We start from the raw sequence: 27,470 nt of genomic DNA, 5'->3' as shown, positions 1-27,470 counted from the left end.
ACACACATAAATTTATAGAATTTTAAGTAATATATTTCTTACTAAAAAGTGCGAAAAACTGGTAGAAGGGCGAAACAAAGTCTGATAAACTGCAGAGTTGGACTGCCATGCTCAGCGTGAAATATGTAATCTGCCTAGGTAATTTGTAAAGATGCCAAAATTGCGTAAATGTGCGAGTTATTTGAAAAATGATTTTAGCTAAAGTAACTGTGGCATGATCCTATGCATAGTCACCCACATCATAAAGCGGATGTCAGGTTTCTAAAAGTCCAATCAATTGACAGGAAGGCAGTAACAATCACCCCTGACCAATACAGTAGTTTAGGGGCCTACTCTGCCTAAGCCTGCCCTACCATATAATTCCATGATGTCACCACGCTTTATATAAAGGGTGGCTGACAGAACTTTAGACAGACTTCTCTCCTGAATTTCCAGCGCTGCGTTCCTGATCTTCTACATCCATCTTGCCAGATTCCAGATTCCACTGCAAGGCCAAAGCAAAGCTGGCCCTATCCCAGCAAGACTTAGATTCAGAAAATCCCACTAGAATCCCATTAACGAAGGGAAAAACTGTGGTACCCTTATTGAGGGGGCATCCTGAGACCAGACCGGCTTGATGCCCACTAGCTGCATGCCCGCTGTACCTCTGCCATCCTGTGAGTATTTCCCATCCCTTAGAAACATATAGCCTATCTCTTCTTCATCTTTTTGTCTTTATTCCACTCTTTAAGCAATCCTATCCATGCCTTGGTAATTTGTCCAACTGTCAGAATTCTTTATGCATATTGTCTGTGATTTCCTAGTGTTAGCGCCATTCTTTCATTCACCCCATTTTTTTAACTCCTTAGCAATATTTTGATTAATTTAATTAATTTCCACGCAAAGAGAAACGCTGCGTGGAGCAGGTTAATGCGGCCGACTTAAATAGGCAGTGCTATCTACCCTAGATAATTTAGCTTAAGTTTTTCTCTTTTACGGCTTCATTTTGCCAAAATCAAGCCTCTTTTTATCTTGCAAAGTTCTTCCAAATCTTCAGTTTCAACCATCCTTTATTCCTATATTGTCCTTGTGATGTGCATCTATCCCCCAGCCCAAAAACAGCATTCCAAATCAGACTATTTCACCCGTTTTTCATGGAAACCGTTTGTCATTTGAAACAGCAATTGAGGAAAAAAATGCAACTTTACATCGTGTGATTTGGCTGCATAATGTTCTTACTTTCAACTTGTTTTTGAACCATATGCCTTTTGTTGAGAACTTGCCTTGTGATTGCCAGTGTTTATGTATTCCTGCTATCGTGAGAAATCATATTTGCCTCATAGATTTAACTGCACATTAATCATTTATTTGTCAATTTCCGAGTGTCATTTTATGCCATTGCAAAGGGCTTTAAAATCCTTTTTTGCCTCTTTTCTTATGAGGGAAGGTCGGATTTTGATTCGGTTTGCTGCACAACATCCCTGACTCCCTGCTGATTCTTTCTATCCATTCCATTCATAGGGGTTTGGGAGAGCATTGCAGGGGGAAATATTAACTCAGGTGCTATCTACCCGAAGAGAAAAAGTGTTCCTATTCATTTTTGTTTTAGATATGTTCTTGTAAAAGGTTAACCACGTGTATTGCTTCAGTTTCCATTGTAATTATCACCCCCTTGGTGAGTGCAGCCCAATATTAAAATTTGTATGATTTTCTTTGCAATTTAAAAATAAATATAGCATTTTCACCAACCAGCCTGGTTAATGGTCCATTGAGACCCGGGGTATTTGAAAAAGGGGGTGTGAGATGGGTTGTGTGCCATCTCAAATTGAATTAGTAGACTATAAAGAGAAAGCATTCCAATTGTGCACTACATACTAGGCTAAGACCAAGGTGTATCGCCTGATTGAAATCCTTAACATGCTCCAGTCGTTGTCTGTTAAACCTACCTACTAGGCGTTTCCAAAAGCGAAGTTGGCCACTATTCCTATTTAAGGATGTTTCTGACTTTCACCTCTCTCAGAAGATATATTTTCCTTTCTTTTTTCTTCCACCTCAACCTTCCAAGAGGGAAGAGCGGTTCCATCAGCTAGATCTTGTGCAGGCTCTCAGCTATTGCGTCCCATCTAAGGGACGTCCGGAAAGATTGCCAGCTTTTTGTGGTTTTTTCTGTGCTCGTGCTGGCAGGGCTGTGACTAAACAGATTGTATCAAGGTGGATCATTGTCTGCATCTCGGAATGCTACAACCTGGCTGAGGATCTCTGACTTGCAGTGGCCCCAGGAGTCTCACTGGATGTGTTAGCCAAATGTTTCTGTTTGGATTTCCTGTCGGGAATGTATGTTTGCTTTTATCTCATTTAAATTGTGTTGTATCACCTAGAAAGCGAATTGTTTTTAGTTAGACCTCCTATTTGGCTTCTAATCTCTTCCTGCTTGCGTGTAAGTTGGAATCGTATAGCAAGGCAAATATGACTTTTGAAATTCTAAAGCCTGACAAAGAACAGACCTAAAACCAGGCGTTGCCTTGTGCAGCTTTTATTTTTTTCGGAATAAATGTCCTGTTGCCATACAATTGGCTCCAGCCATACTGAATTTTTTAAGAGAATTAAAATCTTTTTGTTTCGTACATAGGGACTTTATGTACAGGTTTCATATTTTGACATTATAACAATCTTGTTTACTGACTTTTATGTTCTTAAGTGTTATCAGAATGATTCATATTTGTTTGTTTTTTGAATTGTTATTATTAGTAAATGATTTATAGTACCCCACAAATACGTAGATAATACATATACATATAATAGTACTGAGAAGACCTTCCAAGAAAAAGGTCTAAGGCTGGAATATTTGTAGCTCCCAAATGGACACAGAAATGCTAGGGTTATTCTAGAAAACTGAATTTATTAACATTGTTAATGCATATTGTTTGCATAATTTTGGAGTTAGGTTTTTTATAACCGATTCCATTGGACAGTACATTTCAAATATAAAACATTTCTAAAGGACAAAGTGTAGCTAACTAATGTTTTTTTTTTATATTACTTAGGAACAAGGTGAAACAGCACTACATCTTGCTGTAAGATCAGTTGATAGAACCTCGCTTCATATAGTTGATTTCCTTGTGCAAAATAGGTGAGTATGTATGAAAGTGACCTGCTCAATGTTTGCCTGTTTAAAAATATTCTCTCATACTCCATGTGCACACCTTTTAGTTCATCTTTTTTAAACGCTTTTCCATTTCATTCAAGGGCAGAAGCCATGTAATTGTTGGAATAGTGATACTTAAAACCGTGAAAATCAAGATGATGAAGAAATAGGCAAAGGAAGAAAAATGTACCTGTTACTTTACAGCTCACGTATAATTATTAATCATACATTCTAATATTGCACAGATTGGTCATTTTAGTTATCGTCTTCCTGCTTCAGTGCTCTCAAAACCTTTTTGTCAGCAGACGCGCTGTGTGTTATATTGGTGTTGAGCTCTCTCAGCCCGCTTCTTCCTCATTACTGAACAGGATCTCTGCGTTGCTGTATATAGCTCACGCTGTGCCCCATGATCTCAGATCTTTTTTTCTGCATGCTCAGCACGCAACACAGAATATTTGATCATATCTTCGAAAAAATGTTATGACGCAGTAACAAATCTTTTACTTTTTAATAAAAGGTCAACCCGAAACTTTGGTTTTTAATAGATGCAAAGACAAAATGTCGCTTTCCGATCCCCACTGTTTGTTTTGGGTGCTTTAGCAACGTACACGAAGTCCTAGATTGTGGGTCATGTCAGTCAATCACCTCGAAGCTGTATGCCTTCAAACTCTCTGCCAACTACCACGCCTTTGAAGAGAATCTTCCAACGGTAGGAGTTCTGAAGGATTACGAGATCTCCAGACAGGCAGCAAAAGGGATTAAAGGATACTGTAAATGATCACACTCAGTGACTCGTCTTCCTCAAACACGAAGAGGGGGCATCACAGGCACTCCTCATCGACTGATACCTCACCTGACAGATATCAGGTACACTTACCATCTAAGTTTGCTTCTGCACAACAGTGGGAAGAGTTCAAATGAAAAATAATTGATGTATTCTAGAAGGCGGACCCAATAGTTTTGACAATGGAACCAAGGAAAAAATAGGAACCTACCATGTCCACAAAGGATGAAAGGGACACCAACAAACATTGTTTCCAAGAGCCCAGGTTTTTCACCCCCTTCTGCACCGGACGTCCAGCTGAGATTGTTTGATGTGCCTTTTGACTGACTAAATCCTTTTGGACCCACGGCTTATGACAACCTGGAGAAGCTACAATCCTTTAAGGCAGCAGCGAAATCTTTGAGCGGCAGTCCGCAACAAGCGACCCAATCTGCACCACAGAATTGGATGGGCAGACCCTTTAGCTACTACGGTACCTTTAGCCAAAGAGGAATAGGACAAGCACCTGGGAAGCATGGACAACAGAGTTTTGAAAGACCTGCAACCGTTAGAGGGGGGGGGGGGGAATCCACACAAGCTACACCTCCTCCATCCCATCAGGAGCAGTAGCGGCACCAACACCACTTTAGGGATTTCTCACACCCTACACCAGTCATGGGGGCCGTGTGATGAATCCTGCAGTGTCATCACAAAACCCCAACCTAAAGTCTCCTCCAATGTGGCTAGGGCAAGGCAGCCGTTACCTGGTCCTAACCCTGGGGGTGGTATCAGGTGGGAGGATAACATGGGATGTGACGGCTATCAAGGCGAAGTGTTGACTCCGCTATGAGAGATGAGGTATTCATCTTCTGAGGATGCAAGTCAAATCATTTATAAATATCTAATGGCATGTTATCGGTGTGTAAGTCCCTCCCATAAAAATACTCCATGAACCTGTCGGAAATCATCTGGACAGGATAATGTTGTTGCTTCATGGGTTCAAGAACAAAAAATGAAACCTTTGAATTATCCCAATTCCACCTTAAATTGATGTCCTCACTACAAAGTTAAAGCAAAGACCTTTTTTACAACCTCTCTTGTTTCTAATAACTTTCAGCACCTAAAACAGTCTAAACTAGCTAAAGGTAAAACTGCACAAACTAATAGCGCATTATCTAATATGGACTTTGTTTACATATGGTACTGGGACGAGGAAGAAGGGTCCCAGAGGCAATGAACATTCAAAGTACTGTTGAACAAAAGGTGTGGCCTAGTTGGGTATACAGTGATTTAAACTAATCCAAAATAACAAATGAATTCATAATGAATCCAAAACAATGAAAAATAACATTTTTTGGGGTAAAAATATATATATGGGGTCGAGGTTAAGGGGTTAAAACTGGTGGGAGTTGGGGTGGACTTTCATACATAGGGAAACGGCGAGCTTTGGGGGTGCTTCCAAAATTAAGAAAACAAAATATATCTTTTTCATTGTTAAAGGTTCATTAATAGTTCATTCTGTTATTTGATTAATTTAAATCATATGGAATCATCTAGTTATAGACCTACGCACCTGATCCCAAGATGAGGCACAGGTGAAGTGAGAGCAGGAAGGAGATGAAGTTGAATGATGTGCATGAGGCATAGCTGATGAAGCTGAAGCGGCCCATGGTACCAGAGCAGCCACGGGAAGAACAACGTCAGAAGAACCTGTCACAAAGGGTGAAGGCCCAGCAACTTGCAGAGTACACGCAGTGTGAAGCAGCGTGTCAACGAGTGGCCCAGCTGAAGAGGAGACAGGCTCCCTGTTCAACATACAGCGTGTCAGTGAGAGGTTGTGGAAGATCTATGGAGCTGTCGGAGCCCCACGGGGACCGACATGCAATCCACTGAAGGTACACGGTTGTAGGAGAGATGGCGAACAGGAGACTGAAGACCTGCTGCATCAGCTGACCGCAAGTCAGAGCAGCTGAATACAACCGGTGAGTTGGCTAAATGTAAATGCTTACCCCAGGGCGCTCCGTAAAGGAAAGTCATTAAATATTAATGATTTTGAATACCGAACTGTTAAAGCAGAAGCTGCAAAATGTTGAATTTCTGACAATTAATAAAGGAAAGTTGAATTCCATTAATTTTGAATACTGAATACTTAATGAAAGAAAGCACAAACATTCTAATTGAAAATACTAAGCAATTAAAGCAGAAGTGGCAAGAATGTCAATTACCTCATGGGGGATTACAAGTGGGGAAAGCTTGCTGTTAGGGAGAATTGTCTTCTAGGGCTAATTTCCCTTGCCTATAGAGTCCCCCAGCAGCTTTGCTGGATTTGAAGGGTTTATTTATTTCTCCTGCTAAGAGCGAGACTTTTTTCCCACTCCTAGACAGATTGCTGATGTGTGTTTTAGGCTATCTTGTGTGCTTATGGCCTATGGGGTTTTTCTCACCATCATAGGAATCATCATTTTTGACGTGTGTCACCCAGCACCCTCAGTGCCACAGGGGTGTCATAGTGACCCCCAAACATAGACTCCATACCGTGGGACGGACTACTGTCTCCCAGGGCATGTAAAGTCCCCATTGACTTTACTAGTCAATAATTATGAACAAAACCAGTACAACCCATCTTACTATGGAATTACTGGAAATGGTTCATAGTTTTTCCCTGTTGTTCATTTTCGAGAGGGTACCGTACAGTCCCTCTCCCCAAAGTTTCTGGCTGGTGGCAGTGGTTACTACTGTAAATATTCGACTGTGAATATTTCCCTATGGGATTTTCCCATTGTTGGAGGCTACCACTTTTACTGACAGCCTCTAACATACCGCCGGTTTATATTAATAACTTTACTCCGGTAGGTTTTTATCGCCAGATCTTTGATAATATTTCTTTCTCTGAAATCCTAACCCGGGTCAGGGATCCTTTGTTCGTCCTTTTGGCGGGCTTCTGCACAGAAGTCCTCCTTTCGGCTCCCCTGAGTCTGGGGTAGACGGGATGTGTGGGAGGGGGAATAGGCACCCTGGACAGGGTTACCTAGACAACCCAGGTCGCACTCTGCCCTGATAGGCTGGGGGGTTATCCCGCCAGGATAGCCACCCCACTGTGAGTGACAGCTAGGCTGTATGAATGGGGGATTTTCTGCATAAAAGCAGGGTCCTGAAGACTGGAGGACAAGACGTCGCCACTGGAACTAAGAAACTGAAGAGGAGAGAAGCTGAAGACATCTGCAACGACTGAACCACTGGTGAAGCCCTGCTGCAGATCCTCACCACTTTTCTCCAACGGCTTGAGAAGATGTTCCTCTGCAAGAGTCTTCTTCCCTTGAGCTGGTGGGGCCAACCAGTTCGGCAATCACCTTCCAGGACCTGCCTTGGTCGAATCGCCAGTGCCAAGCACTAAGAGACCGGATAGCCAGGCACCCGTCCACCACGACTGCGATTTAAAAGAGCGCAACCTTTTATGTCATTTTGGCAGCACCGCGACTGGCTTCATCCCTGGGCAGTGCAGTAACTCGCACCTTCCTCCACGACGAGAGCCTCTCTTCCTCTGCTGGATCTCCCGAACTGCAGGAACTGCCAGGAACTACCGCCATTGCAGGAGCCTTTTCCACTTTTCACTTTCAAGGTACATTGTTCCGCCAGGCCTTCCGTTTCGTTGGGTACTACTAAAGGTGTTTTAAATCCTTTACTTACCTTCTGGGTTGGTCGCACCTTTCGTCGAACATTATCTTTTTACATCTGCAACCGCCTTTTCAACTCGTTAAACAAAGAATTGACTGCTGCTACTAGAACAGTTTGACCCTGGGCACCTGAGACTAGGCTCCAATGTAATTAGGATCTTCCCAAAATACACGCTCACAGTCCAGCAAGAACAGCGTTCCTTCATGGGGGTCAAGAGGATGCTACGTGAGCGAAAATGTTCCATATGCAATGTTGTACCCGGCCAGACTCCGAATCCAACACAACAAGAAGACCTACTTATTCACCTTTCCGGAGGGGGCAGCCAGCTTTGTGGAGGCAAACATCCCGGTGCAACCGAAACAAATGCCAACCACCATGGAAGACCGCAGCAACAAGTCACCGCAACATAAACAAGCCTGAAAGGGATATAGAACAGAAATGACGAGCAGCGCGAACACCCGGGAGGTTGCATCCCGACTAGAAAACTTTCAAATATAGCATGTTAAATATGTTTGTAAGGTGGACGCCCCCATTTTATTATGTGTCCAAATAACTAACGTATTATGTAATGAATGGGCAGACAAGTAATGGTCTTTGGCCTTGGCAGCCACCGCAGAAGCCCCCAGATGCAGGTGCAATTTTTATATAGACCACTTGCAGGAGTGGGATATGGGGGGAATGACATAGTTGAAGTTCGGGAACTATTTGGTTGAGGGAGGAGGCGGGGTCAGGCAGTTGGGGTGTTAAAGTTGAAAATGCACAGATACAAGTCCAAAGGGCATACAAGATTCTTAAGGCACATTTATATGCAGACTGTTTGAGGAGAGAAACTGCCATTCATGGCTAAGAAGGATCTGAACGAAATTACTTTACTAAACTGGAATGTTCGAGGGCTTGGGGGTCTGGTTAAAAGGAGGAAAATAATGGCATATATTAACAGACTGGGGCCTTGCATCGTGTATCTCCAGGAGACCCATCTATTAGGTCATCAAGCTGAAAAGATAGCACCCGGATGGGGTAATTACCGCTTCTACATGACATATTACAGCAGGGCGCACAGTGTATTAACATTAATACATAAGTCACTATCGTTCGCGCATCATAAAACAGAGGGTGACCCCGAGGGACGCTATGTACTGGTACATGGGCAACTAGCTGAAGAAGTGGTGCTACTCTTAAATTTATATGGCCCGAATATTGATGACCCAATGTTTTACGCCAAACTGTTCAAAAAGTGTGCCAAATACCCTTCTGCCCATATCATTTGCAGAGGCGATTTCAACACTATTCTTGATGCACGTCTGGACCGCACATCTGATAGCCCCAGGGCACTCACTAAAGCAGCCCACATGATACATACTCACATAACAGACCTGGGACTCCGGGATGTGTGGCGCTCTCTGAAAGGCACACAGCGTGGCTACACATTTTACTCGGTGCATGACATGCACTCGAGGATTGATATTTGGCTGTTGTCTCGGGGGTGAGGGGGAGCTGGGCTGGGCTGGGTAAATTAGGCCACAATACACCCCAGAACATTATCAGACCACTCCCCAATTCAGGTAACAATGCATATCCCTAAAGTCTCACCACAAAGACCCCCATGGAGGTTTGTAGAAGGAGTTTGACACACCACATCAGTGAATACTTCGAACATAACGAGGGTACAGTGAGAACCCATGCGACACTATGGCAGGTTTTTAAAGTGTATATAAGGGGCGTAGCATTGTCTACGGAATTCGGGGTACTCGAATATATTCGCAGAGAATTAAAGACAGGTGAAGAGGGAATTGCTAAACTGCAGGACCAATACACTTTAGAACCCAGTCCACAAACTAAATTAAAAATCAAGAACCAAATGGAGAAGTATAGAGCGTCAGAGGACCGAGAGATCCGCTACTTCGACAGACCTGCAGCTGCTAGGCAATATGGCGAACAGGAACGACCTGGCAGGCTCCTAGCAAAAAATGGTGAGAGGGGAACGGGGCAGCACTGTTATCCCCTGTATAACACAACCAGACGGGAAGATGGTCACAGATCAGGGAGAAAGAGAGTCTCTTATGATTTCTACTCCCAACTATACCCCCCTCACCCAAAGCAAGGACACAGAGGAGGAGATAGATAGCAATCTAGCAAACCTACTCACAACGCTTCTATCCGCCGGGGCGAAAGACGAGTTAGAAAACCCAATCACACTAGCTGAGATAGCAGAAGACATCAAAGCACTGCCCAACGGTAAAGCACTGGGCACTGATGGCCTTGGGGCTGAGGTTTATAAAGAATTTGTGGGAACCCTAGTACCCAGACTGCATGCACTCTGGACCGAAGCCCTGGATACAGGCATGCTGCCCGAGACCACTCGCAAAGCAATTATAATGCTGTTGCTCAAGCCTGGGAAAGCTCCAGAGGATTGTGGTTCGTACAGACCGCTCTCGTTAATAAACACTGACGCAAACATTTTCGCAAAGATCCTGTGCTACAGGCCTAACCCCCCCCTGATGCCACACATGGTCCATGAGGACCAGGTGGGCTTCATACCGGGCAGGTCCACAGCGACAAACATCCGTCGGTGCTTCGATATACTAGCATCAATCCCAAAGGACATGCAAGGGGTGGCACTGGCATTAGATATGCAGAAGCCCTTGTATACTGTCTACTGGCCGTTCTTATTTATGGTTTTACACAACTATGGGTTTGGACCCAATTTTATAAAGTTGGTTGGAATACTGTATACACAGCCGTATGCCAGAGTGTGCATCAATGGGACCTTATCGGCTACATTAAATTCGATGGGTGGCACTCGTCAGGGTTTTCCCCTATAGCCCCTCCGGTTTGCTTTGGTAATAGAACTGCTGGCTGACCTACTAAGAGCGAGATGCAGCACATTCGGGATCCCACTGGTTGACAAGACAGAGATTATCGCCATATATGATGATATGATGTTATATTTGAGAAATCCTGACTGTAACCTGGGGAAAACACTACATGCTGTTAAACTATTCGGGGAGTTCTCTGGCCTTAAATTAAACTCGGCTAAATCCAAGATATTTCCCCTCACAGAAGCTACTTCAAAACCTGCCAAGCTCCATGGGCTATTGTGGAGCCCTATCCACGTGAAATACCTGGGGGTACAGGTTGCGAGAAAAACACAACTCATGCGCACATTAAACTACGAGATACTTGCAGGAGTGCTATGCACTAAATTAGAACAGTGGCAATGTCTGCCAATCTCCGATGATGCTATGGTTCTGGTTACTGGAGAACAGGATCTCAGTCTCTAGAGTCCATCTGGCGGGCACAGAGAACAGTTTGCATGGTCTCACACGAGTGGGAAGTGTGTCTGGTAGCCCTAGAGGTCGTCTTCTCTCTCTGGGTACCACAGCAGTGGATCTGTTTGTAACAAAATCTAACCGTAAGTGTAGACCGTTTTGCTCGAGGGAATTCCCAGCGAATAGTGCACTGGGGGGGGCGTGTTTCTGGTGGATTGGACCTTCCCTCTCCATTATGCTTTCTCTCTGATTCCCATCATTCCATGGGTTCTCTGGAGGTTGAAGAGGTTTCGAGACACCATGAATTTGATCGCCCCGGACTGGGCGAGGAAAATGTGGTGCTCCGACCTCTTGGATCTGTCCACCTCACCGTATGCCTCAGCGGCCAGATCTCCTAACCCAGTAGGAAGGTTGGATATTCCACCCGAACCCAGAATCACTCAACCCACATGTGTGGCTCTTGAGAGGATGTGGTATGACTAAGACCTATCTGAGGAAGTGCTTGAGGTGTTGCTGGCTGCACGCAGACCGTCTACAAGATCTTTGTGCGTGGTGCAGGGAATGCGAGATTGACCCTATCTCTTGCCCCATCACTACAGTGATGGAGTTGATTCTGTCACTGGCCTCTGCAGGCCTTCAGGTCACCACAGTCAAAGGATATTGAGATACCCAGATCAAGGTTCATTGCTTACGATCCAGGTAATGGCACAATTCCTGAAAGGCCTTGTAAATAAGTTCCTGCCAACTCCCTTTGTTGTCCCGGATTGGGACCTTAATCTGGTAGCAACATTTCTGATTGCGGCTCCTTTTGAACCTATACATACGTGTCCTATAAGACTTGTATTTGGTGGCTATTACTTCCCCGAGATGGTTGAGTGAGCTGCAGGCCTTATGCTGTAAGTCACCCTCCCTCTGAATATTTTTCGGGAGATGGTCTCACTCAGGGTAAGGCCTGTCCTCCTTCCCAAAGTTGTCTCCAAGTTCCACCTATGGAAATCCGTCGACCTCCCGGTCTTCTATCCTCCTCTGCATCCTTCTAAGGAGGAGCAGCGATTTCATCGCCTAGATCCCAAAAGAGGCGCTAAGTTATTACATTGCGAGGACGTCTGAGTTCAGAAGATCTGACCAGCTTTTCTTGGCTTTTTCTTTAGCCCGTAAGGGCCTGGCCATAACTAAGCAAACGTTGTCCCGCTGGATCATTTTCTGTATAGCGGAATGCTACCAGTCCGCCGGAAATGAATTACCAGCAGGCATCTGAGCTCATTCGACTAGGGAAGTCTCAGGGTCAACAGCATTACAGAGGGGACTCCCTGTTAGCGATATTTGTCTCCCAGCGACATGGTCATCCCTTCGCTAAGCACTACAGTCTAGATGTGGCTCGTACATCTGATGCGCGTTTTGGCAGGGCAGTGTTGCAAAATTTCTTATTCTAACTTTCGGCCCTCCTCCGTCATCTACTGCTTTGAGAGTCTATCAGATGAGGAATCTGCAGGAGAAAGGCAATCCATTGAAGAAGAAATTACCATAATGTTCTTTATATGGATTCTTCTTCTGCAGATTCCTCATCTCCCCTACCATCCATTCTGGCTCAGAAAGTCGGTGTTTGGTGCACATCTTCTCTAATGTTTACTTTGTGATGGTCCTCAGTGATCGTTTTCTGCCCTTCCTGCCACATGTTTAAAAAAAATAATAATTCTTACGCTACTTTGTTATTGTCTACTGCTAATTCTTCCTCCTTCGGAGGTTTATGGTTCTTTCATTTTTTCAGGGCTTATTAGCCCATTTTTATCCATTTTCCTATGCAGCATGATGTGCTTGGGGGATTGGGGGGAGGGCAAACTGAGGTGTGGGGCTTAGTGACGAAGTATATACACAGTGCCTGATGACACGTCCAGAGCCGATGATCTGATGCCGAGCAAGACGAATCGACGGCCGAGCCGAGGTCCACTACGCCCCCTGTTGAACATTTTTCCAAAGCAGCAGAGCTGGATGGAATATCTGATGAGGAATCTGCGGGAGAAGAATCCATTGAAAGAAAATGATGGTAAGTAATTTCTCCTTCGGTTGCAATCATGTTTTCAGCAAGAGGTGTAAGTGAGCTGCACGCCCTATCCTGCAAGCCACCTTTCCTGCGAGTCTCCAAGGAGAAAGCTTCACTCAAAGTGCATCCTAACTTCTTGCCTAAAGTGGTTTCTGAATTCCAAATGTCCCAGAGCATGGATTTGCCAGTGTTTTATCCTCCCTAACTTTCTGAAGATGACCAGAGGCAGCACAGACTGGACCCTTTTATGCGGCTAGGACAGTGGAATTTAGGCATGATGACCACCTCTTTGTGACTTTCTCTGTCCAGAAAGCGACTGGATGTGTCCAATCAGACCATGTCTGGGTGGAAAACTCTGCATCGCAAATGTTTTCAGAGAGCAGGTAAAGATCTACCACCAGACATCAGGGCACATTCCTCCAGGGGCGTGGCAGCATCGTCTGCATTACGTAATGGTGTGCCAGTAAAGGAAATATGTCGAGCATGGATATATGGTTGTTCCTCCACACGTTCACCAAGCATTACTGCTTGGATATGGTGCGGACGCTCGTTTAGGCAGAGCAGTGTTGCAGTGCTTCCTTGTCTGAGGGCTTGCATCCCACCTCTGCACTCCACACTTTGTACTGTTTTGGGGGAGAATGCGATCCATTGAAGGAGAAATTACTGTTCTTTCTATGGATTATTCTCCCGTAGGTTCCTCATGACCTTCCCCTCCATCATTGCTATGAAAGTGATCTATTTGGTTGTCCTTGTCTAATGGGACAAGGTGATGATTAGGTGTTGGGCACAGTTTGGTGCCTTGCTTGTAGTACTGTCAGTCAGTGACTTTCAGTATGGTTTTCTCACAAAAAATGGTTTGGGCTATTATCGAATCCTATCAATTCTTCCTCCGTGGCAGCTGATCTTGGGTGGGGGCACTAATGTACGGGGCATATTGACGTAGAATATATGCGTCCAATGTCACATTCGGAGTCGAGCTCGATAGTCAAAAGGAGTCAATGTCGAGTCATACTATGCCCCCTATCGAAAATGTTTCTGAGCAGCTGATGCTGGAATGGGTATTTGTCTGATGAGGAATCTGCCGAAGAAGTATCCATAGAAGAACATTACTGGTGATTAAGTTCTCCTTTGGTAATGGGCGAGTAGTGTGGTTGTTTAACTCTTTTTGGATAATGATGAAGGGATATGAATTTTTTATTGGCTTCTAGCTCATCAACCATTTGATATTTACTGTAATAGATGTATGTATTTCCAGTTTTGTTTTTGATTTGACATGTTTTTTATTTTTCCTAAATAGTGGTAATCTTGATAAGCAGACTGTTAAAGGTAGCACAGCATTACACTACTGTTGCTTAACGGATAATGCTGAATGCCTCAAGTTGCTTCTCAGAGGAAAGGCTTCCATTGAAATAGGTAAGAATCCCTTGCATTTTATGGAACATCGATGTAGATGTGTGAAATATGTAATCAAATACTATTAAATAATTCTCCAAAAATGAATTTTGTGTATGCAGGACACATGCACATGAATATGTATCAGCCAGGTAGAGAACCAATGCTCGCCACAAAATGTAACAAAATCAGACGCCATTACAAAACCAGCAAAGGACGGTGGATTAGTAGTTTCTGTTAAAATGTTGCATTATAAAGAAGCGATTATGTGGCCATTAATGGGTACAGACACTAGTAAAACCTCTGCACACTCCAGTGCTAGCTAAAACTCAAAATAACATATGATTTCCGACTCATCCTGAATCCTTGCCTCATCGCATGCATCCCTTTATCCGGTATTGGGTACTGACTGCCATTCTCCCCCAACGATGATTCTACTTCCAATCTTTAGTGCACTAAAGTATTGTTACATTATGTCCCGCTGTGCTACGGACCGGGCTGCAAGCCGCGAGCAGCCCCCCCCATGCGAAGGTTCCTGAGGTATTGGTTACATGGTTTCCGGGCTATCGCCCCTCTGATTTCGAAGGGCGTGGGGGAGGTGTTGGGTTGAAATAAAAATGTTTGGCTCATGTGACTTTGGCGACCCCGGGACAATTGCTCACTAAAATATATTTTACAAGGTTTTCACTAGTTACTGCTGCAGGGTGCACTATTTACAATGGTTTGATGGCAGATAATACACTTAGGTGCATGAGCTGGAACATCAGAGGGCTGGGCAATCACGTCAAAATGCAAAAACTGCAGCTGTACGCTGAACACCATAATGCTTGCATCCTCTTTCTGCAGGAGATGCATGCGCTAGCCACAGGCTGTGTTGGGTTCGCCAAAAGCTGGGGCACACAGCGCTATTATACAGAGTACTCCACGCAAAGTCGTGGAAACATGATATTAATACACAAGTCACTGTTATATGTGCCTAGGGCCTCATGCATTGATCCTCTGGGGAGGTATGCATTGTTGAACAGTGTGGTTTCTGGTATAGAGGTGGTTATGTTTAACATGTATGGCCCTAATGTGGATCCAACTGTCGAATATGAACTTCTGCAAGGCTGTAGGGCTCACCATTGGTATACTGGACGTGTCGTTGGTTTTGTCACTTGCGAGGGTCTGTGCTTCCGTCAGTATGCTTTCCTAAAAGAATGGACCAGTCAAGCTACCGATTACGAAAACATTATGCTTCTTTTGAAGGGCACTATGGCATTGTTTACTATGGTCACAATTACTTCATTTGAGGCTTCACAAACCAGGGACAGATGTATAGTAAAATGTGGTATAGTTAAAATGTAATACAATCTGGTAAATATGCAAACTTTAAGGCACATTTACACCGAAAGCACCAATCCGTTCATGTAGTTACCTTTTCAGTACCCCACTGCCAGATCATCCGGGACTCAGCTGAGGCAGCGTGTGCATCAATAGAGTTAGAATTGCATTTGGAAGCATTTTACAAAACATTCAGGGTCGACGCATTTTTGTGTACTTCGATTGGTCGTACATATCGTCTGTAAAGTGCAGGCTGCAGATGTGGAATCGATTGGCCCTCAGGTCCTACAAGACATTCTGTACTCTACTTTAAATCTCATCCACCGCAAAACCACAATATCGAACCCATCTTCTTATTAAATCATTATCCTTCGGGATTATATGCAGGACTGTGCCCTGACTTTTGACATGGCTCCTAGAAGGGCAACCCAAAACCATACAAGCAGGCATTCTTGAAAAATCTATAAGATCTGTATAAAAAAACTATAAATAATCACAAATAAAATGGTACTGTATGCATGAGATTGATGGAATTATGTCACAGCTTTCTATGCAATGTTTATTTTGGTCAAAGAAGCAAAACCTGTATAGAGTAGTCAAATATACACTGGGATAACTTTCATACAGAATTGATTGATATAACGCAAATCTAAACGTGTTACTCGTCCTTTGAATGTACTTGCATTTATCAAAATGAAACATACATATAGACATGGTCCGAGAAAGATGCGATTCTATTACAATGGATACTGATGAAATGTGCTATATATCGATATCAAAACACTTGAAACATTAGACAATGGTAGTCATTGAGATGAATGAACATTAGACTACTGCGTACATTTGTTCAAAATAGATAGAAAATTTGAGATCAGAAATAGTTAATAGGTGACCTGCCCTTACCTTGACTAACCAACAATTAGATTGAGCAAGCCAGGGAGTTAGTAGCAGGAGAAGAGGTCGCACAATCAAGAGTCGACTGCCAGTGCTCAGAGATGTTCTCCGGCTAAATGTCAAGGGGTTTATAAAGGATTAGAAAAGTGGGTGTGTATGTGAATGTGTGACATGTTCCTGGTGGGGGTCTGCTAGTGGGGAGCCTAGAGACACATGGTCTGGGGAGGCCATGTGAACAGTGGCCCCTGTGTGGAAGATATCTTTTGAAGTGTGCATGGTGTTTGGCCCCTTGGCCATTCCCACCTTGCCAGCCCCCTTGGGAACACACGGCCACAGGTGCGAACTGCAATTGATACTGGAGGGGGGGGATGGATGGGCAAAAGGCGTGCGGAAAAGGCCCGGATCAATGCTGAAGGGAGATGCACTTATGTGGATTGCAGGGGCGGGGTCTAGAAGAGGGGTGCCTGGAGACATTAGTCTGGGGAGGCCATGTGTACAATGGCCCCTGTGCGGAAGATACCATTGAAGTGTACATGGTGCTTGGCACCTTGTCCGTTTATAATGGAGGGGATGGATGGATTGTTGCACAGGAGATGAGCGTAAAAGGGCACCAACCATTATTTCATGTCCCTCATAGACAAGTGAGTGTGTCCTTGATTCACTGAAAAATTGAAACCACTATTCATAAAAGCTCTTTTGTATTTTATTTAGTTGCTGATGTTAATGGCACAACTATACTACAAATTGTATACTTCGAGTTGCAGCACAGTGTGGGAAAAATCGCCTGTACTGTCCGCTGTCATTGGGGAATTTGGCGCAAATGGCACCAACAGTTGGGTATTACTCGTTGAACGCAGAATCCAAGCCTCCCATAAAGCCACCATGTAAATGAACGGTAGGCCACCAGCCTGTACCACCTGTGGAAGAGAAACATTGATAATGTATTTAAATGAACCTGATAAGTGTACAAACCTTACTTGAAAATGCACCCTGTATCCTATGGCATAGTTGCCCGTACAAATGTTACTTCATGGATCAATGAACTTGGGCTTTGAAGTGTAGACACATTACAAAAGTGAATACCCATGCATTCCATAACATTTGGGGCACAGAGAAATATTGTTTCTTAGTTGAACGTGAAAGACACATAAAATGAACACTCCGATTTCCCCAAAGCATGAGAAATGTATTCAATTGGCAGACTACGTTCATTTGGCAGTGCTAGATCAAAGTTACAACAATATAGAAGACAAACATGAAATGTTAGTGGCCTCAGTGGTCAAAATGACATCAAATCTCGAGTACACGTACTCGTTACTTGGATTGCGAAGGCGAACTGTTGCGTGAAGTTTGTGCATAGGCACCATCATAATCCTCAACACGGACCTTGTTAGGCAGGCTGCCCTGAAGTCATGCAGCTCGGTAATGCATAGCGGTGGTGTCTTCTTCCGATATGTAGTCCAAGCAGCCAGAGTTTTCTCGGCAGCAGCATATCTACTCCTCGGTTGGCATTAACTTGCACCGATTGCAGGTACACCAGGTGGAAATGACTTCCGTGCGACTAGGCTCTGGCTCAGGATCCAGTGATTTGTCTCCTCAACTGTCATCCGATGGCCCATCGTTTCCGCATCTTTCTCTATCAAGTAATTCCGCCTCTGAATATTCTGCCTCGTACTGGTAGGGCTGTATTCTTGCCATTATACAACAATATTGAAATCAATAGTAATGCTAGTATAAGTATCTGTTCGCAGAGGCTCCGTACAATGAAGATGGGTGAACACAGCAGAAACGAGTCACAGGCTATACAAAAAATAAAGTGAAACGTTTGAAAAAGCAACTCTGTTGTCTGATGAGAAACTGTCCGTTTATACTTATTGAAGAAAGAGGCATCCTACCATTTCCATGGAAACACTCATTAGTTGGCGCACAGAGAGCGTTGACAAGAGTTGTGCACTTGTGTTGTCAAATGGGCCGTACGCGTCTAGTGATGTCCGCTTCAGGGGCGGGTGATATTATTTAGCGCCGCAACGGCACTTGAACTTAGGGCAATGTGGCAACGGATAAGATTGCCACAAGATGGCCGTGCCCCGCTCGTTGATTTTGTATGTGTAAAAGTGAAGAAAACTAAGGTAAGGTGCATAGGAAATGTTTTTACGATCGATCGCAGTTTTCTTAAAACCACATGCCTGAACGCTCGGGACAATAACGTTTTTGAGCGCACTATTCCTGTAAGAAGACCTAACATCACATTTCTTTTAAGAGTGAGAGCAAGCATAGGTTTTGACACACAGACTTTGGTTTTGGATTTACGGACCTCAATGGCCCGTAGAAGCATCAGTTGAGGGAACAACCACATTAGAGTTAGGTTCCAGTTGGACATTACACCAACCCTAGTTTTATAATAAGTTTTCAAACTGATACATTTGAGTCTGTCTCTCTTGATACCATGCTTTTCTCACAGTGGCCATTGAAAAAATGAAACCGTACTAAGCAAATCTTGAAGAAGATTCTCCATTGTGGCCATAAAAACCAGGTCGTTGGGGAAACCATATGATGCACATTTTTAGAGAATACATACTCCTACGTCCCGTCCCCTTTCCTCCATACTGTGGGACTTTCCGTCCTTCGGGACGGGACCGAGCACTGTTAGGGAGAATTCTCTGTTTAGGCTGAATTTCCTAACCTAGTGAGTCCCCCAGCAGCTTTGCTGGATTTTTGGGGTTTATTTTTTTCTCCTGCCAAGAGTGAGACTCTCTTACCCTCACTCTTGGACATGATTTGAGTGTGTTTCTTTGAATCTAGAAGTGTTTAATGGGCTACGGGGTCTTTTACTCCATAGGGCTTCATGTGTTTTTTTGATGTGTGTTACACAGCACCCTCCGTGCAGTAACACAGGGGTGTCATAGTGACCCCCCAGTATAGACTCCATACCCTGGGACTGACTACTGTCTCCCAGGGCGTGTAAAGTCACCATTGACTTTACTAGTCTTAAATTCTGAACAGAACCAGTACCAACCATCATATTGTGGACGTACTGGCTGGGGCAATTCAATTGCCCCGGGGTCTGTTAGTCGAGGGGGCACGTCTCCGTCCCCCCTGATCGAGTTTTGGCTGGTGGCAGTGGATACAACTTTCTATATTCAACCGCAAATATTTTCCTATGGGATTTCCCATTGTTTTAGGCTACTATCTTTATTTAATTATTTACTGTAGCCTCGAACATACCGCCGGTTTATTTAATTAATATTAATTCTCCGGTTGGTATTTTTTGCCAAAACCTGATTCTAAAATGGCGTTTGTGTTCTCTTCTGTGACTCCAACCCAAGTCGAGCCCTTTGTTCCACTTTTTGGCAGGCTTCTCCACAGAAGCCCTCCAAAGTGGTGCCACTCTGTCTGGGGTACTTAGGAGGGGTGGAGGGGAATTTAGGCACCCTGGGCTGAGTTGCCTAGGCAACTCAAGTCGCACTTCATCCTGATTGGCCCAAGTGGTGAGCCGGCCGGCTCACCACTTAGCATGTTTGAGTGACAGCTAGGCTGAGTGAATGGGGGTTTTCTGCATAAAAGCAGGGCTTTGGGGACTGGAACTTCAGAAGTCGCCACAGGACCTAAGAATCCGACGAGGGAGAAGCTGAGCCGACCTGCCACAACACCACCACCGGTGGAGCCCTGCTGGACTGCCTCACCACTTTTCCCAACGACAGAGGAGATCTCCCGCTGGAGAGTCTTATTCCTTTGACTGGTGGGGATAACCAGTTTCACCGTCTTTTCGCTTTCCCGACGTACCTCGTGGCCGCCTTGCCCGTGCCAAGCACCCCGGCAACCGGGATACCACGTTTTACCACAACCGTGAAACAAAGGTACCAGCTTTAACCGGAAAACTCTGCGGCTGGTTTCTTCCCTGGTAGTGCAACGACCTTCATCTTTCCTTTAAGTCGAGATCTTCTCTTCCCCTGGACGATGACGCAACTTGCACCCACTACCAGGAACAACTGCCACCGCTGGAGGATCCTTCCCACTTAAGGTACCGTGTCCCGCCTGGCTTCCCTTGCTACCGACTGTACGGGGTAGATTTAGCCCCCGGCTTTCGAACCTGGGTTAGTCTGGGACACCGTGGCTAAACTTTCCTAAAGCCTCTCTAAACTCTTTTTGAACCCTCTGCAAGACTTTCTACGCCTAGTGTAACTGTGTGATCTTGGGCACATTTCTGCTCTGCTCTCTCTAAGAGTGGGCCCAGCCTTTGGACTTTGGCTCACCAGTGACTTTTGCTTTTCTGCCTTGCTAACAGTGTTCCTGAATCTTAGAGTGGTGTACCTTTCCATATTCTGTCTTTTTCCCTCCCTTTCTCACAGACTTATTGGAGTGCAATCTAGTTGAGTGCTCACCTCTGTATGAAAATAAGTGGTGTTTTACTGTGACTTATCTGATAAGGAAAAAGGGGTGTATATATTAAAATAGTAACTGTGTTTAGAATATTTTACAATAAGAGTGCTGGAGTGTTTCAACTGTGTGTTTTTAAATAAATAATTATATACTTTGATACCAAAGCTCTGGTCAGTGTTTGCTTGTATTATTGTATCTGAGTGCCCATTGTGTATACTTTGCATACTGCCTAACTCTTCTTGAGGGAAGTCTGACTGCTCAGCCACAGCTACCAGGTAAATCTGGGTGGTGCAGACTGCTACCAAGTGGGTTTACTGCCAACACCTGTAGTCTTAAATCTTTTGCAGTGGTCCCTAAGGGAACTGCACAGGTTTCTGCCTAACAAGCACTTTAGTAAAAAAGCACAAACAATTAAAAATGTTTATCCTTCTTGTGTTTTTATGCCGAGTAACGCACGTGGCCGTAACCCTGCCCTCCTGAGTTCTGCCCCGCGCATCGCCCTTCAGTCCTTTTCTCCACGCGGTCGGGGCTCGACACACTAGCATCACTGGGAATTTTATTTTATTCCCTTTTTTCTTTCCTTCCTGCTCCGGTTCCACAGTCATCTAGTCATCTGTCTATGCCGGAGCGTCTGGGATTTGTGTCGTGTTCTTCATGCGAGCGTCGTTTTGCGATGCGGATCCCCATTCTCTCTGCTTGGAGTGCCTAGGCCCGGAACATTGCTGGGATTCATGCTTCTAGTGCGACTCATTCTCTGTCCGGGCACTCCGTGGTCGTCTTCGGTGGTAAGAAGTGTTTCAGTGTGTTCCTCCACCCCATTTACAGCTTTTCATCGACGAAACGCCCGGTAAATTCCTTACTTTTTAGGGGACCCTGGCCAGGGCACTCCTTCCCGGGGTCCTCCAGGACCGGGAGGGGCTCCAGTAGCTCTGTCACCAGGGGTTCCCCTGAGGTGCCAAAAGGGCCTAATAGGTGTACCGGAGTGTTCTCCGAAGGTTGCCTTAGCGGGCCTGCAAAAACCGGACATTGTTCTGAGGTTCACCGTTTGGGTGCTAAAGTTCAGCCCAGTTGTTCTGGGTCTCTGGTTACCGGGGTTCGCCCTGAGGTTTCCATTTCTGGAGCTTTCCACACCAAGTCATGACTCGAGGCCCCTCTTGGGGGAGCTATCACTCCCGGTTTACAACCTGAGGTTCCTCTTCTTGAGGCTAAGGTCAGTACCGACAGAATCGAGAGATCCTCTTTGAAGGTCTTGTCGGTGAGGATTGTTCCTCACTCATCCCGCGCTCTGGGTCGTGGTGGTATCAGTTCTGTCGAGGGGGGAAAACGGGGCGGTCACAGATCACAAGCCTTCCAGTACCAGCTTTACTGAGGTTCCTCCACTGGAGTCTAATTCTGGGGCAGTTTCTAAGATGTCCAGTAAACATCTGAGACCTGCCAGCACCGGCTGGGCCAAGGATCCTTTTGTCGAGGCTAAAGCTTTACTCCAGTCCCCTGACTCCCATGAGGAGACAATTGCCTCATCGTAGTTCTCCTCAGGTGCCCACAAAATGGCAGCCCAACCTGCATGATCCACGGTGGCCATTTTGCATACATCTCTTACACCAACGTTCATAACGGCTGGTGCTGGGAACATGTCTCTTGGGGCTGAGCAGCCTTTTCCACGCTATGTGGGCAACAAAGACCTGTTCCGCCCTTCATTTGACTGGCGTGCTTGGACACCGCTGCCTCATACAGCCTCGCTCCCTCCTACTTCCGCTCCACTCATATATGTGGAACCGGCCGGTGGTGGGCCCTTCTGGCAACCAGCCTCCTTGCGCTCATGGGGGTATGCCCCTCGTGAGCAGCCTCTGCCTGTTCCAGCAGCAAAATCTTTTGCTGAAGATGAGTTTTTCGGGAAGTTTCAGATGCTAATGCATTCTGATCGCATGAAGGCATATTTTAAACGTCTTTTGAGGGATATGTACCCTGAACCTCCTGTCCCACCTATTTGTCATGATGCCTACCTCCAAGGAGCCAGGTCTGACCCAGCAACCCCAGAGGCAGGCATCATTCCCCCCAGGGAAGTGCCAGCGGGCCCAAGCTGGGGCCCTTTGGACACAGTCCTGGCGCCTTAGGCGCCAGGCTCATGTTGGACCCCTGTCCTGGCACCTTAGGCGCCAGGCTCATAAAGCTAGACATGTGCACTTACCTGATGCAGACCATGCTGCTACATCCAGGCCCTCTTGAGGCCCGAATGGAACTACTTTACCTGTGGGACTACTTTCCACCTGGGTGTGGTCGGGTAAGGATACATACCTGATCGGTGGAAGGATACATGCCTGGAATTTCTTCCAAAGCTATTTAAACCACGCCCGATCAGCAACTCACGCTTTGCGTTGTTCTGCTCCTCGCAGCTGGACACTCACTGTGTCAGCTCCTGCATCTGGACTTCAGCCACGCCTGTCAGCATCCTGGGTCGCCTGCAAAGGGAGATAAAAGAGAATTGGTGAGAAAGAAGACCTTACCTGCTAAAGCTGCATCACGGGGACATCACACCAACGATCCTGAAAGGGAAGACATCATTTTAAATGCATTTCGCTTCGATCGCTGCAGCGCTGCATTTCACCCACCTTTCCTGGGCGCCTCCATCTTCAGCAGCGATCATCTGGATCCGCACCCACTTCCCAGAGCCTAGAGAGAAAAGACAAGAAAACAAGGGGAGAGAAGGAAGGGAAATAGGAAAAGCTCAGTGTCCTTCTAAGACTTACCTGTTGGGTCATTCCCATTTCATTTCGGGTCCTGCCGCTTCCTGGCATTCCGGACCCCGGCCCCAATGGGGAAAAAAGACAAAGACATAGAATGAGCGAATGCAAAGACATTACCTGAACGCTCATCCAGAACTTACACTTCGGGTCGGCGCCATATCTCCGGCATTCCGAACCCCGGCCCCTAAGGGGAAAAAGACATAAGCATTAGCGCTTGCTGCAATAAGACAATGAACATTATTATTAAGCTTGAACTTTTGAACTTGCAACAGAACTCTTACAGCGCCTCACCTGAATAGTCGAGCTTATTTTGAACTCCCATCAAACCTCAATCCAGTGAAGTAACTGGGTTTCAACGCGCCCCTGCATCAGAAGCAGGATGGAGAACTCCTCCTTCCAGACCCTAAGGTGAGACTTCACAGGGAATCGTGGAAGGGTATTGAGGAGGGTTGGAAGGGAGTGGGAGGCTTCAGCATTATTCCGTCAGTAGGTAATACTCCCTTTTCACGCACAGGGGAATATTCCTGCGAGCCAGAAAAGCCAGAGTAGAGGGGCCGTTCCTGTCCATCATCAGAGTCCTGCGCTTCACCATTGAAGAAGCATCAGCACTCGAGGCCAGACCTGCGCCTCCGTGGGAATCAGGTGAGCGTGACACTATTGCCCCGGCTGTTCCTACACAGGTCCCGGTGGTGCCACTCCCTCCACCGCTTCCTAGTGGGCCCCCTCCACAGTTCCCTCCTCTGTCTATTGAGAAGACACCGGCAGAGAGAGATACCACCTTAAAACCTGAGGTGGGATGCGTGGTGGATCAGTCTTCTGCCTCCACTTCATTGAACGAGTCTCAAGCAGATCAGGATGGCGATGAGCAGCCCCGCTCTGTTAGAGCATTCCATGACCGGGTACTGGATATGAAGGGCCTCCTTGATATTACAGTACCTGAGGACCTCACTCCACAGGAAGGGGTTCTTTCTGGAGCCTTTACCTTGTCACCTCAGGAGCGCACCGACCTGTTCCTCCAGAAGGACGTCTTGGCTGAAGCCCGTAAGGTCTAGGATAAACCCCATACCGGGCTACACCTCAACAAGAGAATGGACGCTCGATGCAAGCTTCACACCTCTGAGGAGATAGCCTTATCGGCTTGTCCGCTCCCTTCCTCAACGGTGGTGGCAGCAGCCACCCTCCAGTCAAAACTGGCTTCTGCATCCTCCACGGCTGCGGCCCAAATCCTTTCTAAAGAGGATTAGCTTCTGGACACCTTGGGCAAGAAAGTATCTGCCAATTCGGCGCTCCAACTTCGTCAAGCCAACACAGAGCTCATCCTGCCAGCAGCCAATCTGAGGCTGTGGAAAGAGTTTTCCGATTTCCAGGAGTGTATTCCTGTGGATAGGCTAGACTATTTCAAATCCGGATTGTTGGACGCCAAAGTGTTGGCATAGGATCTACTGGACGCTGCGGCACACCACGTAGATACCTCAGCTCGAGGTCTGATGGTCGGGGTTGACATCTCCCACCAGGCGTGGCTCCACGCGATGAAGTTTTCAAAGGAAGTACAAGACAAAGTACTGGACCTTCCTTTTAATGGCTAGGAATTGTTCCATTCTTCTACAGACGAGGAACTCGCGAAGGCGAGTACCCAAACCGCTAAATATTTATCGGTCCTGGCTCCAGCTCCAGCTAAGGCCACTTCTACACGGAGGTCAGGGTCCGAAACACTGTCCTTCTCTGGATTCAGGGGGTTTCAGGATCGCCGTGCGTGCTGTACTGAACCTCCGATTGGTGGGCCTCGTCGAAAGCAACAACGGCAAGGTAGTTGATTTTTCTCTTGCCCATCAGCCTCCTCTCCAGGGACAGGTAGTCTCTCTGCCGACAAGTCATCCAAATGATATAACCCGTGGGTTTTGTCCATCACTCGGGCGTGCTTTTGCCTGCCCCTCCCTTCCAGCAGATCGGGTCGCCCTCCGTCAGAGCCGGAGTACAGAAACTTCTAGACCTCAGATCGGTGGAGCCTGTTCCCCTCGGGGAACAAGGGGAGGGCTTCTACTCCCATCTGTTCAGTGCCCAAACCCAACCAGGCTGGCCTGCGCACTATCCTCGATCTTTCCCAATTCAACCTCTCTTCCCAAAGAGAAATTCAAGATCACGCCCTGCCAAATAAAGTCCTCTCTTCGGAAGGGCGACTGGCTCAGTGTGGTGGACCTTCAGGATGCATACATGCACATCCTGATATGGAGGCCGCATCAGAAATATCTGCGGTTCTCCTTTGTAGGGGAACATTTCCAGTTCTGTGTGCTCCCTTTTGGTCTCTGCTCTGCGCTGCGTGTCTTTACGAAGATGATGTCGGTCATCGCAGCTTTCCTCAGGCTGCAGGGAGAGCATGTATATCCATATTTGGACGATTGGCTCCTGCGCAGACCCTGCTCACAGACGGCATTGATCAATCTCCAGTCTCTCCTCCAGCTCCTGGTTCGCCTTGGGCTGTCGATAAACTGGCAGGAATTTTCAGCGACGGTCTCTCAAGACCTGATTTTCCTGGGTTTCTGTTGGAATGTGTCCAGTACCGAGGTGTTCCTAACGGCAGACAGTATTGCAGACTTATCAGCCACGTGTCGGCTCTTCCTCCAGTCTTAGCACATGACGGCTTGGTGGTTCCAGACACTTCTAGGCCTCATGGCTTCTTGCGTGCTAGCCCTTCCTCTTGCACGTCTGAAGATTAGGCGTACTCAGCTGGCTCTTCGGAGCGCTTGGTCTCAGGCTTCGGACCCAGATTCCAAGATAATCCCAGTACCGTTCCGCATGACGGCAGATCTACATTGGTGGTCCTCGACCGACAACCTTCAGGGGGAGCCTCCTTGGGCATTTCAAGACAAGCAGTTTCATATCAATTATCTGGAACTCCTTTCTTATTTTCTGGCGCTTAAAGCTTTTCAACCATCCATCACGAACAAGGTAATCCGTATTCGTACGGACAATTCTGTGGCGATGTTTTACATCAACAAGCAGGGTGGCACCAAGTCACCTCTCCTTGTGGAACTAGCCATACAGATTTGGGAGTAGGCCGTCCAGCACAAGATTTGGCTCGTGGCCGTACACATTCCAGGTCACTTCAATGTAACTGCAGACTCACTCAGCCGCCAGTCAGCGGCCAGTTACGAGTGGGAATTGAACACAGATGTTCCCTCTACCATTTTACGCCAATGGGGCACTCCAGAAGTAGACCTCTTTGCAACCTTTACAAACAGGAAACTTCCTTTATATGCATACAGACAGGGTCTCGGAGTGTCCTCTCTGGGAGACGCTCTCGAGATTCGATGGCACAACATGAAGGCTTATGCCTTTTCTCCACTGCCCCGGATTCATCGGTCACTCTGCAAGCTCAGGAATGCATCGAATTGCACTCTCCTCCTCATAGCTCCTTGGTGGCCAGCCAGATTTTGGTTTTCGGAACTTCAGCATCTGTAGATTCTTCCTCCGATCAGATTGTCGTTGATTCCCGACCTGCTTCCCCAGATGTGGCACCCCTCCCCACAATCGTTCAGCTTGGCGGCCTGGTGCCTGAATGCAGGTCTTTAGCGCAGTTTAATCTGTCTGAGGACAATATGCGTATCATTCAAGCGGCCAGAAATCCACCTACGACGGCTCAAAATAGGAGCAAATGGCTCAGTTTTTGTCACTGGTGCTTAGCTAAACAGCTTGACCCCAGGCACACTACGGTTGACACTGTTCTATCTTTTGTGACTCACCTCGGAGCTTCGGGCATTCATGTATTATCTTGCAGGACTTATTTATCTGCCATTGCGGCCTATCTGTCCACTGACGGCTGTTCCTTTTCTTTGACTAATACAGTCATTAAAATGCATTTTGTTGG

At 46.2% G+C, this 27,470-nt stretch overlaps 1 protein-coding gene across 3 annotated transcripts in view; it reads left to right on the top strand.

The window, feature by feature from the left end:
- The window catches only part of ASAP2 (ArfGAP with SH3 domain, ankyrin repeat and PH domain 2), a 2,176,645-nt gene that overhangs the window by 1,300,563 nt on the left and 848,612 nt on the right, over positions 1-27,470 (top strand). For all 3 annotated transcript variants that reach the window (XM_069606005.1, XM_069606004.1, XM_069606003.1), the window contains exons 18-19: positions 3,024-3,109; positions 14,170-14,285. In XM_069606005.1, the coding sequence (XP_069462106.1) occupies positions 3,024-3,109; positions 14,170-14,285 (202 nt within the window). The remainder of the gene's footprint in view (positions 1-3,023; positions 3,110-14,169; positions 14,286-27,470) is intronic.

Source organism: Ambystoma mexicanum, chromosome 4p (assembly GCF_040938575.1).
Source record: "Ambystoma mexicanum isolate Mex_15411 chromosome 4p, UKY_AmexF1_1, whole genome shotgun sequence".
Lineage (NCBI taxonomy): Eukaryota > Metazoa > Chordata > Amphibia > Caudata > Ambystomatidae > Ambystoma > Ambystoma mexicanum.
The sequence above is the reverse complement of the archived record's forward strand: the minus strand, read 5'-3'. Positions and strand labels throughout refer to the sequence as shown.